This window comes from Cotesia glomerata, linkage group LG2, assembly GCF_020080835.1.
Source record: "Cotesia glomerata isolate CgM1 linkage group LG2, MPM_Cglom_v2.3, whole genome shotgun sequence".
NCBI classification, from domain to species: Eukaryota; Metazoa; Arthropoda; class Insecta; order Hymenoptera; family Braconidae; genus Cotesia; species Cotesia glomerata.
The window spans coordinates 26,683,006-26,699,970 of record NC_058159.1 but is presented as its reverse complement, the minus strand read 5'-3'; the positions used below and the strand labels follow the sequence as shown (position 1 = coordinate 26,699,970).

At 25.2% G+C, this 16,965-nt stretch overlaps 2 protein-coding genes and 1 long non-coding RNA gene across 4 annotated transcripts in view; 1 reads left to right on the top strand and 2 right to left on the bottom strand.

The window, feature by feature from the left end:
* Positions 1–4,659: 4,659 nt before the first annotated feature.
* Positions 4,660–9,264, bottom strand: LOC123259286 (saccharopine dehydrogenase-like oxidoreductase). The gene is made up of 8 exons (XM_044719646.1): positions 9,105–9,264; positions 8,588–8,763; positions 7,798–7,973; positions 7,378–7,694; positions 7,149–7,295; positions 5,473–5,563; positions 5,128–5,390; positions 4,660–5,053 (listed from the first exon to the last, which is right to left on the bottom strand). The coding sequence occupies exons 2-8, from the start codon at positions 8,757–8,759 to the stop codon at positions 4,954–4,956; spliced, it is 1,266 nt and encodes a 421-aa protein (XP_044575581.1). The 5' UTR covers positions 8,760–8,763; positions 9,105–9,264; the 3' UTR covers positions 4,660–4,953.
* A 1,098-nt stretch (positions 9,265–10,362) lies between these two features.
* Positions 10,363–16,965, top strand: part of LOC123275539 — a 134,504-nt gene continuing 127,901 nt past the window's right edge. The window contains exons 1-2 of the long non-coding RNA XR_006511705.1: positions 10,363–10,766; positions 10,845–10,922. This is a non-coding gene — a long non-coding RNA (uncharacterized LOC123275539). The remainder of the gene's footprint in view (positions 10,767–10,844; positions 10,923–16,965) is intronic.
* LOC123275536 (mitochondrial pyruvate carrier 2-like) lies at positions 11,916–14,559 on the bottom strand. Of its 2 annotated transcripts, none has more exons than XM_044743703.1 (5): positions 14,402–14,559; positions 14,161–14,260; positions 13,767–13,807; positions 12,874–13,070; positions 11,916–12,228 (listed from the first exon to the last, which is right to left on the bottom strand). In XM_044743703.1, the coding sequence occupies exons 2-5, from the start codon at positions 14,246–14,248 to the stop codon at positions 12,174–12,176; spliced, it is 381 nt and encodes a 126-aa protein (XP_044599638.1). In that variant the 5' UTR covers positions 14,249–14,260; positions 14,402–14,559; the 3' UTR covers positions 11,916–12,173. The 2 variants fall into 2 exon arrangements, with proteins under 2 accessions (XP_044599638.1, XP_044599640.1); XM_044743705.1 differs by lacking the exon at positions 14,402–14,559 and adding an exon at positions 14,345–14,363.

Below are 16,965 nucleotides of genomic sequence, written 5' to 3'. Positions count from 1 at the left end.
ATAAAATTGATACACTGATAGAAGGATTTATTAACTATTAATAATTTAATTTATTAAATTTTAAGAAATATTTTTTAACATTTAATAAATATTTATCCGAGAGGAAAATACATTTATTAATAGTTAAAAAATATTTATTAACAGTTAATAAATGTTTTGTTGAGTGAATTTTTTTCGCTTGCAATATTTCATATGATATAAAGATTGCTTATAAACAAAAATCATCTTTATAAATTATTTGCATTAATTATATTTCATTATAATAACGTTTATGGTAAAATACCAACTTCTATCACAGCTCATAATTATCTTTTATATCTTTAAGTATTAAAAACGTTAATTTATTTAGAGAATTTAATTATTATCATGTATTCAAGCTATAGGATTATAAAAAGTGTCAAAAGAAAATTGCTTTTTATTTTAAATAAATATTTCTTAACAGTTAATAAATATTCATTGACCATTAATAAATATTTATTAATAGTTAATAAATTACTTATTAACTGTTAATAAATATTTTTCAACTGTTAACAAATATTTATTAACATTTAATAAATCGTATATAATAAATAATTTATTAACTGTTAATAAATATTTATTAAATCTTATGATGTTAAAAAATCATTTATTAACAGTTAATAAAGCTTATTAAATATAAACAAATTCTTCTATCAGTGTAGTTATAATCAATAGTTTCTAATCATTATTTGTACGCTTGGAATGTTATTATTTCAAAATCACCCTTTTTGCTTCACTTTTTATTTTATCTGCTGGTCCTCCAAAAATGTCAATATCAATTTATGTTACAAGAATGATTTTAATTTAGCTAAGAATATTTATAGGAACCTTCAAAAAAATTGATGTCTATTGATAAGAGCTGATATTCTGTTTTTAAGTTAATAAATTTAGGTGTAAATAATAATTATTCTCACGTGTTCAATCGGAAGGATATTTAAACAACGTAGCTGAACGATCGTGAACTTGAGCCAATTAAATTACACTCCTTTCACTGGAGCGTATTTGAGATTGATATAGTGATCCGAAATTATTTCGAGTTTAAAAAGTCGGCGGTATAATAGACAAAAACTTCCTCTGTATTTGAATTATTTGGAACTGGATCATCAGTTATCTATTACAGTCGTTTACATGTTCTTGACGAAATCACAGTGAAGGTCATGATTGAGTTGCAAGGACATCCAAGTACCAGAATTTTACGTAACTTGATTTAGTACCTTTCAAATTGATGACGCAAAACCAGGTGGGGTTTTCCTCATACACTTCCTACACAGCATAGCTTCAGTGACTAGTTTTTTTGTTTTTGTCTTAGAAGTAAGATTCGTTATTCCCACGTGGGGAAATTTCATGACGTCTTCGTGATTTAAAAAAAGAAAAAAAAGAATCACCAACAGTTATGTCGTTGAATTGATTAATTTTAGTAATTAATTATTTATGATGAATTGCTAGGCTGAAATTAATTGAATTTAAGGAGATCCAAGTACCCTTCTAGTGTAAAGAATGTTTATAAAAAAATAATACGTAGAAATACTTTTGTTATGCATCTTAAAATTAATTTTTATATTAATTAATAACATTTTTGAGGAAATTTCCTAAAAATTTACTCATTAAATAATTATTAATATTTAATTGACTAATAAAAAATATAGCTCTCTTAATTACCGGTATACAATTGACAACACCGCAATAGTTTCCTAAACTTAAAAATTTTTTTATGTTTATTGTCTAACTATAATATGGTCAGTCTAAGGGCCAGTTTTTCAACTACACGGGAAAAAATTTCTGGGAAAATTTACGATACAACTATTGTAAAGCTGGACTATACTTTTATTACTATTAATTGTCAAATATTTTAGAAGAAAAAATACTATTTATTCATGAAAAATTACGATATTACTATTGTAAAAAGTAAGAGATGAAAATTTCCAGTGCTGCCTCTGTATCTTTCCAATAGAACTATAGCAAATTTTACAATAGTTGAATTGGAATGTTTCTCAATTATTGTGAGTGATGGCCGTGACAGCGCTAGACTCCGAGTTTATGTAAATGTTAAATGGTATTGGCCTTAGTTTAGCTCGGATAGCGTAGAGGGAGAGTCTCTGGCTGCCAACACAGGGTTCTGGGTTCGATTCCCAGATAACACGAAAGTGTTGGTTTCTTTTTTCGATTACTATACAGGTACCAATTAGTCCAACCTTCTATCTCTCTCCCTCCCTAATATTTCTTTTAAAAAAACCAACTGTGAATTTTTACAATAGTTGAATTGTAAAGTTCACAAACACATATTGTATAATTTGCTCTATAGTATCCGACTTTTTAAGACTCTTGCTAGTCTTATTTGTTGGATAAAATTTACAATAGTAGATCGTAAAAATTACTAAATGAGAAGTATAGTCCACCGTTACTATTTTATTTAGTAAAAATTACAATAGTAAAATAGTAAAAACTCCTTCAATTTTCTTTCCGTGTAGGGGTTTTTATTTAACCAGAGTTTGTAACTATAGTAACATATTAAATAAACATTAGAATATTAGTACTGTTACTATGGTTATAAACTCGGGTAAAAAGAAAACCACGGGTTGAAAAACTGGCCCTAAGATCTTCTAGTATTTGAAAAACCGCACACGGATAAAAGAAAACAGAAATAATTACAGTATAAAATGTAAAATCGATCCCGCCGTAATAAAAACTAGAAAAATTACAGTTCGAAATAACATTTTTCTAAACCCGAGAAAAAATATTTATATATAATTATATATATTTATATATAAATTGGTTATATATGATCATATATGAAAAATGGCCAAATATAATCATATCTAATTATATATAACTATATATAATTATATATAACAATATTTAATTATATATTTATTATATCTAATTAATTATTGGGTTAATTTTATGGATAGAATATTTAATATGCAAAAATTAAAATTAAAATTAAAATTAAAATGCAAAAAAAAAATATCTAGATATAATTTTATAGCTATAAAACCAGCGGTCACCCATCCAACTATTAACTCTTCTCAATGCTGCTTAACTTTGGTGATCTCCGTGCGCCTTGAAGTGTCTGTCTGCTGTGCTGCTGTCTTAGATGATAATGATTCTATGATCTACATAATGTATCATATGAGTTTATCATAAATGGAATATAAAAATTGATTTTAATATATATTTGGATAGTCATTATTCATAATTTATTTATTTTACCGAATTTCATTATAATATAACACTTATTTAAATAATAAAATAAATAATGATTTTACTATTAGGTAGTAGCAGAGCAGACCAAAACATCTCATAGGAAATGTGACAAATTTTGTATTTCAGAATTATTTAAACGTAATTACAAACATCATTTTACACTTTTTGTGATTACCAAAAAAAAATTTTTTTTCAAAGAAAAAATTTTTATGTCTGTTAATTATATATAAGCATATATAATTATATATACTTATATATAATTATATGTGGGACTATATACAATCTTGCATGGCTGTATATTGCTCCATATAAAGCCATATATAATTATATATGATTATATATAACCTCATATACAATTCCATATATAATCATGTATGATTATATATAATTCTATATACTTATATATAATTGTATATGGAACTATATATAATCCTGCATGGTTGTATATTGCTCCATATATAGTCATATATAATTATATATAACCTCATATACAATTCTATATATAATCATGTATGATTATATATAATTATATAGAAACATTTTTTCTCGGGAATTCAATTTTTAAATTTAATTTTCAGAGCTTTCAATATAAATATTACATTATAAAATGTAATTCTTATAAAATCTGCAATAATTACAATCTGTAACTGTAATTTTTCCAGTTTTCATCACGAAGCGCCACGTTGCATTATATACTGTAATTTTTCGAGTTTTCTTTTTTCCGTGCAGTTACTCATACGCCGGGTAACCGCGCAAGCGGTGTTGCCAAGTCAAATACAAGATTTTAAAGAACGGAAGTTCCTTGTGATTTTTCATAAAAAATATAAATTATCTACGTAATACGTTCGGAAAGTTACTTTTTTTATTATTTTAATCGAAAACTTAATATTTTTTCAATCAAATTTAATTAAAATAAAATTTTTTTTAAATCGTTAATTGCATTAAATTCTTAACCAAATACACGGCTGGTGGAATCTTCATTTACCTACATGTAAAAATTACAATTTTCAAACCTAATTTAGAAAAACTTACTGGTTTTAATTTTTTTTTTTTATTAATTATTAGGCTATGTAGATGGAATTTAAAAATTTTCAAGAAGTTTTAAAAATTTGACTACTTCGCGTGGATCTCCTTAATGTTTGGTAGAAAAATTTTTATTGGTTTCAAAGTTACGGAAAATAGTAAGTCTATAAGAAAAGTAATTAATATAAAAAGCCTTAGACCACTTTATCGATAATTATTTCCAATATATTCAAATATTTAATTTTTAAATTATTGTAATCATAATTATTGTTAATTACTGCAGGTTATTCTGAGATTTCCCCTCTTGGGTATTTCTACACTAAAATAAATGGAATGAAAACTATTTATAGTCACAAATAAGTAGTAAATAATTAAATATCGAAGAAATAGTTTTAAATGCTCAAATTTTATTGATAAAATACAAGTATTATCATAACAATATTTTAGTATTTTATGATAATATAAAAAATTAGTATAAATAACTATATAAATATTCAAAACTTTTTATAAATTTAAATAAAAAAAAGTAGCAAAGAGTTTAAGTAAATTTTTAGTAGAAAAAGAATTATCTTTTATAAATATGTGATTAATATATTAAGTAGAATATATATCATATATTTTATTAAAATTCGAAGTGAGTACTTTAAATTTGTTAAAGTTAAAATTATTATCTTTATATTAAGATAGAAAAATTTTCGCTTTTTAACTTTATTCGGGTTTAATTATTTCAAATTTAACTCTATTGTTATTCAGCTGCTCAATCATTGACGTATTGGCGAATGCAGCACCGGGAGGAAGAACTCCGCCACTGAAAAAATTATTATTAATTGTTTTATAATTAATTATAATTGATGGTTGAATAATTAAAGTAATATTACATACTTATCAGGAAGTTTATCAGCTTCACGAAGAACGGTGAGCGCTGAGATCATCAGCATGGTGCAAGTAGCTCCATACCCAGGATTAGTACCGGAGACCTTTGCAATTACTTCTTTATTTGGAGGCTCAGTGTGCTTGTCCGTTGGTTCAGCAAGTTTATCCTTCCAACCATTTGCTTTTAATGTAATTGAGAAATAGGTTTTTTCCATGGCTTCAGGTGATGGTCCTTCATGACTAGCTAAACCTCCGGAGAAAAATTTTGGATACTACAACAAACATATAACATTACTTATTGCCAATATTTCATTTTTAAATTTACTAGAATATTTAGATTTATAATTTATAGACCTTGAGAAGTAAACTGCGTCCGCATTTACATTTAGTCATCAATGAAAAAACTGCTCCAATACATGCGACTGATATTACAGCCCAAATAGAACTATAATAAAAAAAGTTATTCATGTAATTAATAATAATGACTATGAGAATAATATCCAAAAAGTTTGAAAAATCCAAAATTGCACGCCTCATAATCTCACTTTTCCACAAAAAAATTGATTAAAATAAAATACAAAAAACAGAAAACTCTGCTATGGTTTAGTGGCGCTATAATTATAAGGTGAAGAAAAAAAAATACTATAATTAAATGTATGAATAGATATACAAATACACAGTCGTATCTTAGTTTTTTATAAATAATAATTAAACGGCAATGAATTGAACGCTCATATTAATTGAGAAAATCCTTAATGTGTTACTTTAGATGATAAAAAAAAAATTGTTTCGGTAGGATTATTTTTTCGAGCAATTTTCCTGTCATAAACACAGACACACGAACGTCCAGGAAAGATAATTTTTAATATTATTATTTACTATGTTAAACAAAACTAGCAACCTTGCAGTCACTATGTGACTGCCGTGACTTGTGAACTATAAATAAATAAAATTTTGTTTTATTAAATAATGACTTTTATTAAATTGCATTGTACTTTCTTAACTATTGACGTTTTTAAGCTCATCCCGATGCTACACTCATCAAGAGCTTTCATTTGAGTACCCACATGCATTTTGATATATTTTTCATATATACATATTAGGGTGTGCCAGAATGCAACTCCCGTGGAGAACCTTTTAAAATTGGAATTTCGAGTTCCGCTTTTAACAGGGGCTGCGTTTGGGCATTTCCTGAGATATTTTGGTGTGAGACGATGTATTTGATTTTCATAGAATTTTTTAACAGAAGCTTAGTTTGGGCATTTCCGGCGAAAATTCAAAATTTGGCCGGAAGTGTCCAATTAAATCTCCTGTTAAAAATCCTATAAATAATTAAATGAATCCTCTCACCCGAAAATATCGCAGGAAATGCCGAAACACAGCTGCTGTTAAAAGTGGAACTCAAAATTCCAATTTTAAAAGGTTCTCCACGGAAGTTACATTTTGGCACACCCTAATACATATATATAATATATATAAATATATGAAAAATTGATATGGGTATTCAAATGAAAGGTCTCGATGAGTGTAAGATCGAGATGAGCTTTATATCTTTAAAAATGTCAATAGTTCATGAGATACAAGATCATTTTTTAATTATGTATCTCGAGATAGAGCATTTTCGAATGCAGCCTAAATACTTATCATCATAAATTGACTATTGGTGAGAATGATATGAAACCATGAAAAGGCACAACTTCAGGTCAAGACTTTTCCAACGATACCAAATTTAACCATGAAATCCTATTTTATCATATAAATACACTGGCCACAAAATTTTGCTTATTCTCTTAATAATATAGATAATTATTATTGAAATATATTTTATGTGCCTGATTATTTGACTTGATATGAGTGTACTCATATTATTCTATGTGCGATATAATTAAAAAAAAATCAATATCAGTTTCGAGAAAACTGCTTTTTTTGACATGTCGAGAGTAGAGCACTCTCAACGCTTCGCTTATGAGGCGTGCAATTATCAATACGGAAGAAATATATTTCAAATTGTAAATAATAAAATAAGATACCTGAGTATCATATAAGTTTGCACTTGTGCTGGTCTTATTTTATTTTTTTCATAAAGATATCGTTGAGATCTATAAGCAACTGAACGATCAGAACCAGGAAAAGGTAAAGACCATCCTTGAGATATTTCAGAACTGTGTACAATTCCCCTGAAAATAAATTTTAATCAGCTATTCGTTCATAAATTTATAATAATTATAAACGCCTACAATTATTAGGACAATATATTACCTTGGACGTAATTTAGGTTCAAATGAAGGTAGTTTATTAGGATAAAGCTTACTACGCAATTCACGTAACTCATCAGCATGTGCTAGTCCATAAACAGCTGACTCCCAGGTCCCGTAATGAAGACTAGCTCCTTTAAAATTTCCATCCACCTTCATGTCTAAATAAGTTTCAACGCTGTTTACTTCTCCGCCAAATTTTTGCTGGACAAAAATAATTCCAAGGTCGCATGGAATGCTATCAAATCCACACGCGCTTATTATGTAAACTCCTGCTTCCTGTGCTGCTTTGCTGTGCTCAACTTGCATTTTTTCCATGAACTATTAATAGATGCAAAATACAAAATAAAGTTCCATTACAATTTAAAGCATCTCCGAATAAGTTACAATAATAATAATTGATATTATAAATCAGCATACATACTTGAGGCTCACCACTAACATCAACATGATGAGTACCAGCAGCAATGCAAGCTTTTATAACCGGCTCTCCATAAAACCTGTACGGACCGCAACAATTCACGACTACTTTACACTTTTCAGCCATTTTCTTTAATGACTCTTCATCTTTTACATCAGCAATTATTACAGAAATGTTTTCTGTAATCAAATTCATTTTTATTACTAGCCAATTAGGAATAAAAGCTAATTTATTTTCTGGTAATATTTTTGACCAAATAATGCACCATTACTAATTTAATCTATATTGGCCAAGTTTTAAATCTTAACAGATATTTAAAACGCATATTTTCAGTTCTCTAACAATATTTTTTTCTTCTTTTTATTTTTTTTTATTTATTTATTTTTTTCAGTGTATTATTTTTAAGTATATTAAAACATTATTATTTTTACTTCTGATTTTGTTTTTTACAAATATGTAATAAGATATGATACTGAATTCAACAGACATCTAACAATTTTTTAGATTTTTATAATTAAATTATGATGATAAATGTTTAGCAAAAAAAAATCCATTCATACAAATTAAAAACAATTAAAAGTGCGAATTTTTTAAAACATTATTTTTATAATAATTGATTCGATAAAAAAATTAAAAAAATTGTCAGATATCTGCTAATTTTAGTATCATAATAAGATATTGTAAAACGACGTTAAATTTATGACTCTGTTATTGCTCATTGCTGTTGAGTCTTTATGTAAATAAATAAATAAATTAGTAAATTAAATTTAAATTAATTTATAAAAGTCTTTACCTTCTTCTGGAGCAAATTTTTTCAGCACACCATCCAATCGTTCTTTATTTCGGCCAGCAATTCCCCAAGAAAAAGGTTTAGCTTTGGACAATCTTGCAGCTTCCTTGACAGTATAATTCCCAGTAAATCCTGTAGCGCCGAAAATTATCACATCCAGGCGATTCTCAGCCATTTTACTAAAATAAATCAGAAATAATTAACCAGGTGATCAAAATATACCCACCGACCGGTCTATTCAGACTGATTTCAATTTTTATATTTTGCTTTTTTAACTACATGCTCCAAAATATTTAATTATTTCTTAATAATTTATTCGCATGCTTTTGATTTACAATAATTCTATAAGACCAAAGATCGACGTTTTATTTGAATAAACAATTTAATTACTTATTACGCCGTATCTCTGGTTTGTGAGTTCGATAAGCAATTAATAAATTTTACATAACAAAAATGATAGCAGTAAAAACTTTTATTTTTTTTTTTTTTTAATCAAATGAAAGAATTTTTTTTTACTTACAGTGTTGTAATTAAAATGATTCTCGTGGAACGATTCAAAATTTAAAGCCGTAAATATACGATGTAGAATCTTAACAATTGTCAAAACACAATACTATTATTGTTATTACTCTGCTAGTCTGCTTACGCCTTTTATATTGTCGGTACTGAAGATTTGCAAAAGGAGTTTTGAAAGAGGGCGCTGATTCAGTAATTTGAATTTAGCGCGCTTGTGCCGGAAGAGCTGCGGTGGCGAAATGCGGAAGCTTTTAACGGAAAATGATATACTCTGATGAGAAATACGCATATTATTTTATGTCAAGTCACCGAGTCAAGATGTCCGTTCCCGCTTTTACGTAAAATTAATCATTTATTTGGTAAAATTATACCTGACAATTAGGATTTAGAGCTTATATAAATTAATATTAATAAATAAAACGTTTTGCGGGTGAGGCTTTTTTTCCCGAAGATCAAAATCTCGTTTTGCCTCGATAAATTAACAAAAATATTTAGTCGTGTCGGTTGTACAGAATAGCGACAAGATAGATACTGATGCATAGCGTTGGTGTTGAATTTTTGGAACTGACAGGCAGATCATCGTTTTATCAGATTTTTTATAATTATTAATTCTAAATAATTATTGAAAATCAAGTTTTATTTCAATTAACCGGTCGAAATTAATATTTTTTATGGACAAGTATATTTCATACGTAAAAAAATAAAATACTTAATGAAAATTAAGTTAGCCGACATCTAAACAATTTTATGATTTTTTTTATTAAAGAATTATTTTATTACAAAAAAATTTTTTCATTTGTAAAAGACTTCAAAAACTAAAAGTGCAATTTTTGAAAAATAGTTTTAAGTTATAATTTAATAAATTAAGCAAAATAAAAAAATCCAAAATGTCGGCTAATTTTATTATTATAAATACTTAAGTTAGCCAACATTTTTAATTTTTTGAGTGTTTTTTAATTGTTAAATTAGAATTACATAATATTTTTAAAAAATTGCACTTATAGTTTTTAAAGTTTTTTAAAAATGAAATTTTTTTGTAATAATTTTTTTAATAAAAAAATTCTAAAAATTTTTAGATGTCGGCTAAATTAATTTTTATTAAAAAATAATAATAAAGTTAGCCGACATTTTTAATTTTTTTTTAATTATTAAATTAGAACGAAATAATATTTTTAAAAAACTGCATTTATAATTTTTAAAGTTTTTTGAAAATGAAATTTTTTTAATAAAAAAATTCTAAAAATTTTCAGATGTCGGCTAAATTATTTTTCATTAAAAAAGTCATAATAAATCACGAATCTTTGCAAATAAGATAATCGACTTCGCGTAAATATTTGAGGTGAATGAACAGCACGATTATGATACTTTCATTCATCCGTCGTGGAATTTTTAAAGGATTTTTTATGGATACTACAAAGAGTCATTTTTATTTTGTATAGTAATTAGACTTTTCCATTGTTAATGATAAATTATTTAATGTTGACATTAATTTAAATAATTTTTGTTGGTTTAGTATTAGATAATTTTTTTATTCATGTTAAAGTGATAATTTAGGTTCAATGCTCGTGTAAATAATTGTCAAAATTAATAAAATCGGGAGTTTTATTGATATGAGTCGAGTTTTAAAATTAAAGGATTTCTATTGATTTTGATGGTGATATGCTAGGTATAATATTTTATCTATTCAATAAAATTAATTGTGTTAAATTTAAAAATAATTTTTTTTTTTTTACTTTAATTACAGCCAATATATAAGGGATCAATGGTTGATGAACATGCTGTTCCAGATTCAGCTGAATCACAAATCAACTTATCGACAGTGGTGAGTTAATGAAAAAAAATTTTTTACTGAGTACTCATATTAAAATAATTTCATTTTTTTAATGAAAATTTAATAAATATTTTTACCAGTATCGATTATAATTAAAAAAAAAAAAAAAAATTTGTTCTGAAAGATATTGAGTAAGTTAAAAGACCCAGTTATTGACACTGGTCTAGATATAGACACTTGCAATTTTGCTTTAATTAAAAAAAAAAATCACCTCTAATAAATTAATAAATATATTTTTTGAATTATAAATTTTAAGATAATTGATTTTTTGAGAACATTTTATTTTTTTAATTATAAAATTGCAAGTGTCAAACAACTAGGTCAATGTCGATAACTGGGCCCTTTAACTTACTGAAGATAAATTTTGTTCTATAACTTAAATTATTAATAAAAATAAGTTTTAAACTAAATAATTTAATAACAATAATTTTCTTTTGTTTATTAAATTAATTTTATTTATATTATTCAGAAATATTTATTATTGGTCGTAATTATACGTAAATTTCGATAGTATCAATGAACACATTTCAACTTGTTGATTATTTATCACAAACTTTTAATTTCAAAATCACGACAATACACAATTTTCTAGAAATTAATCAAAAAATTTTACTTATATCTTCGTCAATTAATTTTTTTAGATTCACAATAATATTCATAAATAAATAATTAAATTCACTATAAATTGACACTAGGTAAATTTATCTATTACAGTATTTTTAAATAGAAAAGAAGTACATTTTCAAATATTAAGAGCTAAAATATTTATCGATTTTTACATACATAATAATTATCAATTAATTAACATTTGAATAATTTATTTCAATAATTAGTTAACCTTGTCACTTGTGGAAATTTTATCTACTTTTATTTATTAATAAATAGTTGATCATATTTATAATTAAGTGTATTTAATATTATCTGCGATGATAACATGACTATAGAGCAGTTTATTTATTGATATGAGCACCATTAACTCGTATCACAGTTAATCATTGGTTATTTCTTGACATTCGCAGTTATTTGGTTCGTTTATGACAATATAACAATCTTCCATCGGTATTTATTTTTTGTCATCAGCTCAGACTCGCCGTCGCTTTATTTTTCGTCCGGAAGATATTTATTTGTTAATTAACTATCTATTTTTATCGTGATTTAACTATCCCTTGAGCAATGTATAAAAGAAACCTGTTGGTGCTAACTTGCAACATTTTATCTAGTGGAATGTTTGTTTTATATTTATCATTGTTTGATCGCCGGTAATTCTGTTGGTTTCGATTTCTGCTCTTGCTGGTATCTGTAATTGTTAATTAATCATTAAGTTACTTATGATATTAGTATTTTGATAAATAAAATTGTTTTATTGATATAAATAGAGAGGATCGTTTGTTGTGAGGATTTAATTATTTGAAGCCACGTTAGTTAAACGTTTATAAACAGACTAACGTCAAGGTTAAAGGTCAATTTCGACATTATGTCTACAATCGTGATACAGGAAGTTTGTTTTTATTTTATTTTATATAAATAATTTATCATTAAAAAATATTCATTAAATAGATATTTAATTTTAAAAATTTATGACATTAAAGTTAGAAGTTTAGCCATTTTTTAATTTTTTCTAACAAATAGATTTTTTCCGAATAATTATTTTTAAAAAATTGCATTTTTTATTTTTTAAAATTTCTACATGTCAATTTTTATTCTACTTTTTTTTGCCACAATTTATTTATTTAAAAAATTATCAAACATCTGCTAAATTAATTTTGAAGGACATACATATAAAAATTTTTAATTCTACTTTTTATAATTATTTTAAAGAAAAATCTAAACATTTAATAAACTAAATTTATTTAAAATAGTATCCAGAAAAGTTTTTTTATTTATATCAATATAACTTTGTTTTAATTAAAAATTTTTTTTAAACTATAAAAAATATACTTACTTAAAAGCTCTAGCAACTTGGTAAAGCGCGGTGAAAGCCACGAAGAGATTAACACTGAACAAACTCCAATTTTTCGGTGTGATAGCCAATGAATATCGGGTCCATATCATTCCCGTAACTCCAAGAGCACCTGACTGACTCATTGATATTTTATCTGCCGGTCGTTGCAAATCTCCAAGACCTGCTATCACCAAGCCCTGTAAAAATGACAAAATCATTTAAATAAAATAAGATTAAATAAAAAATAAAAATATCAGAATGTTGCAGACCAAAATAATGTTATGTTTTTTATTTCATTTACTTTAACATGCGACGTTTCGTCAGTTTTATTTTGACATCATCAGGCACCTTAAAATGTGTTTTTATAATGACATTAAAATTAGCAGTCACTTAACCATTTTTAATTTTTTTTAACAAATAGATTTTTTCCAAAAAATTATTTTTAAAAAATTGCATTTCTTATTTTTTAAAATTTCTACATGTCAATTTTTTTTCTACTTTTTTGTCATAATTTATTTGTTTGAAAAATTCTTAAAATTATCAAATATCTGCTAAATTAATTTTCTTATTTTTATATTGTAAAATTTTAAGGTGCCTAATGATATCAGAATAAAATTGACGAAACGTCGCATGTTAAAATAAATGAAATAAAAAACATAACATAATTTAGGTCTATAACATCCTGATTTAAATTAATTATAGAAGAATTTAGACCTGATTAGAGCAAAAAAAAATAAAAATATCTTCATTAAAAATCATTATACTTGTCATTGAGTAATTTAAATACGTGATAAACGCGAACAAAAGTAGGCCAAAATGACGTGCAAGATTAATTTAATTCTTTCGCAATAAAACTTATAAATTTAACAATAACATAAATAAAATAAATTTACCCATTTGAATGCTGGCGCCCAGAAAAATATCGTCTGCGGACCTGAAAAATACTCAATCGATAACACACGTGTACGATATGTTTGTGCTAGAAAATTTTAAGTCATTTTGCAGGAAAATATTCTATAAAAAAAATTGTAAAAAAATTAAATTTAGAAAAGATTGGATGCGAATGTCAGAATAGAGGAACTGAAATGACGTCAGCCTTGACCTAATTGGCAAGGTTTCGCATAACGATAACACGAACACTTGCATAAAATGCGGGCAAAAAAATCTTTAAATCTCTGGAATTTAAAATCTTTATCTTACTCCTTTTGGAGTGACGTCAGTTCTGAGGATACTCATGCAGTTTATGGAGATAAATAATATTAATTACGCGGTTTATTGACCACTTACCAGCTGGATGATTCCACAGAGGCTGTAATTTTTCGGGTACGAATTTCCCGATGGCCTTCATTGAGTTTTTATACACCAGGGAAGTCATTATGCTCTGTGTCTGAAATAGTTTAGATTTTTAATTTTGATAATACGTAACAGTGTTATCACGTGTCTTTGGAACCTCGTGTACTACTGTATTTACTCAAGACTTGGAGTTTATTGTATCGTAAACTGATATCCACGCGAGGATGTAACTTACTTATTGTTTGGTTGTACGTAACTGTATATCAGCAGAGTGAACTAAACTGTGACTGGCTATGACTACACAACAGACGATACGCGTTTGGTTTCCTCTTCTAAGGCTGTACTATTTGCTCCTACTTTTCACCCGCATCACGACGTGTTACATGTTATATCGTGCATTGCATTGTGCTACGATAGTTGCGAGTACGAATCCCCACTTTTAAAAATGTTTTATCATCAACATTAACTTTATGTCACGAGGGATTATATATTAGCGATTCAGTTGGTTGTTACTTTTTTATTAGTAGGCAGTAAATTTGTAGATTTTTTATTTTTATTACTGGGTATTTTGTATGATAAAAAATAGCAGACATCTGATTGTTTTTCTTAACAAATGAATTAATATGAAAAAATGAGAATGTTTACGAAAAATAAAAATTTAGTAGAAAATTTTAATAATTTTTTTATCTTTACATTGAATGAAAATTAATTTAACAGATATTTATTAAATTATGTCAAAGAAAATGAGAAAAAAATTGACATTTAGAAAATTAAATAAATAAAAAATGCAATTTTTTAGAATTAATTTTTCAGAGCAAATTTACTTATTAAATAAAATTTAAAAATTATCAAGTGACTGCTAACTTTAATGTCATTTACTTTACGTAAATTTTTAGTGATTGTTTAATTTTTTTGGCATAAAAATTTGGAAAAATTATTTTTAGAGCTTTTAATGTTTACAAAAATTTTATTTCGATTTAAAATCATAGAAATAATTTAAAAAAAATTTTTTTTCAAAAAAATCAATTTGATTTTTTATCATTTTTTTTAAGAATTAATTTTTTTTATTGAAAAATTAATATTTTTTAACATTAAAAAAAAAAGTGATTGTTAAACAAAATTCTGAATATCATTTTTATAAAAGTATTCTTGACTATGGAACTAAAAAATTACCAAATTCTTTTACAAAATATTTTAATGTGCATTTTTTTCAGTTTAAAAAAAAAAATTTTTTTTTCATATAAATTTTTGTGTAAATTTAAAACTTAAATTTATTTAGTTACTTAAAGAATTATTAAATTTTATCTAAAAATAAATTTTTTATTGAATTCATTATTCTCTAAATTAAAAAAAAGAAAACGTATAAGGAAGATATCCCAATGACACAGATACACACTAACATTGGCCTACAGTTCTAAAAAAAACCATCGAGTGCTTGCCAACATTTGCGTGTGCTATTGCGCAATACGCATGACTATTTTTGAAAGAATTCTCACATGTTGAAGCCGGAAAAGCTTTGTTATTGCCAAAAAAAATTTATTTTATTTATTGATTATTGATACCTCAGTTAGGATAAATAAATAAAACAATAAACATTTTTTTAAATGTAAATTTATTGTTACATAAATTTAGTAACGATAAAAAATATTTTCAAAAATTCATTTATGTCTTTCCAATGATTGCACGCCCTCGTATCACTCTAGTCCTCCCCTGAGCTTACAAAAATTAAATATTAATTAATTTATTTATATTAATTATTAATTTTTTCAATAAAATAAATTGAGCTTGATAATTAAAGTTAAACTTATAATCAGTAAAAATTAATACATTCGATCTTTGCTCAAAATTTAATTAACAATAAAATTAAAATTATGAACAATTGATTGATTTTTTTTCAAAATTTATCTTTTTAAAAATTCATTTAAAAACAAATTAAATAAGGCGAATAATATTTTGATTTCAAGCTTCGAAATAATTCTACCAATACGTAGAATTAATGGAAATTCAAGTCAAAATAATATTTTACAATTATCAGGCTTATGAAAAAGGTCGAGACTTTTTTCCCATAATGTTGTCACAGCAATAATTACACCATTCCTATTTAACTGAGTATCATTAAAGTCAATATCAAATTTATTTAGACACAAATAAATATATTTAAATATCGACTTAACAATAATTACATTCAATATTATATCAGTAGTGAATTATACGTTCAACGCATTTCACTATCGATGTATTATTAATTTTACTAAAATATTTTGTCGCTGTTTCATTCACTATTATAATACTGTAAAATAACATGGAAGTAAGAATAGTATATTTGACCATAAATATTCTATTGAAAAAATTATCTTAGTTTTTATTCAAAAATTCAATGAGGTCCATTTTTGTGTACTTGATTCTAGAAAAAGATTTTTATTTTTCTCAGAATTTTTAATACGTAAATTTATTTTTGCTCATGAATCTTCGGGTCTATTATATATCTTGAGGCCAATTTATTTTGATTATCAGAAATAAATTATTTAACTTATCAACCATCACTTAATCATAATGGAATATTTAATACAGCGACAAAATATATAATTAACATATTTAAAATTTAAATAATAAATTTATAAATTTAATTCAATAAATTTTTTAAATTTTCACTTTCAAAAGATATTTCCTTTTTATACTCGAATAATAATTTAATTATAATCATAATTATAATTATAAAAATTCTCAACACTTTTATTAGTGAATGATTAATTCGTTGAAATATTTATCATGCACTTTGTATTTTATAATTTAATTAAA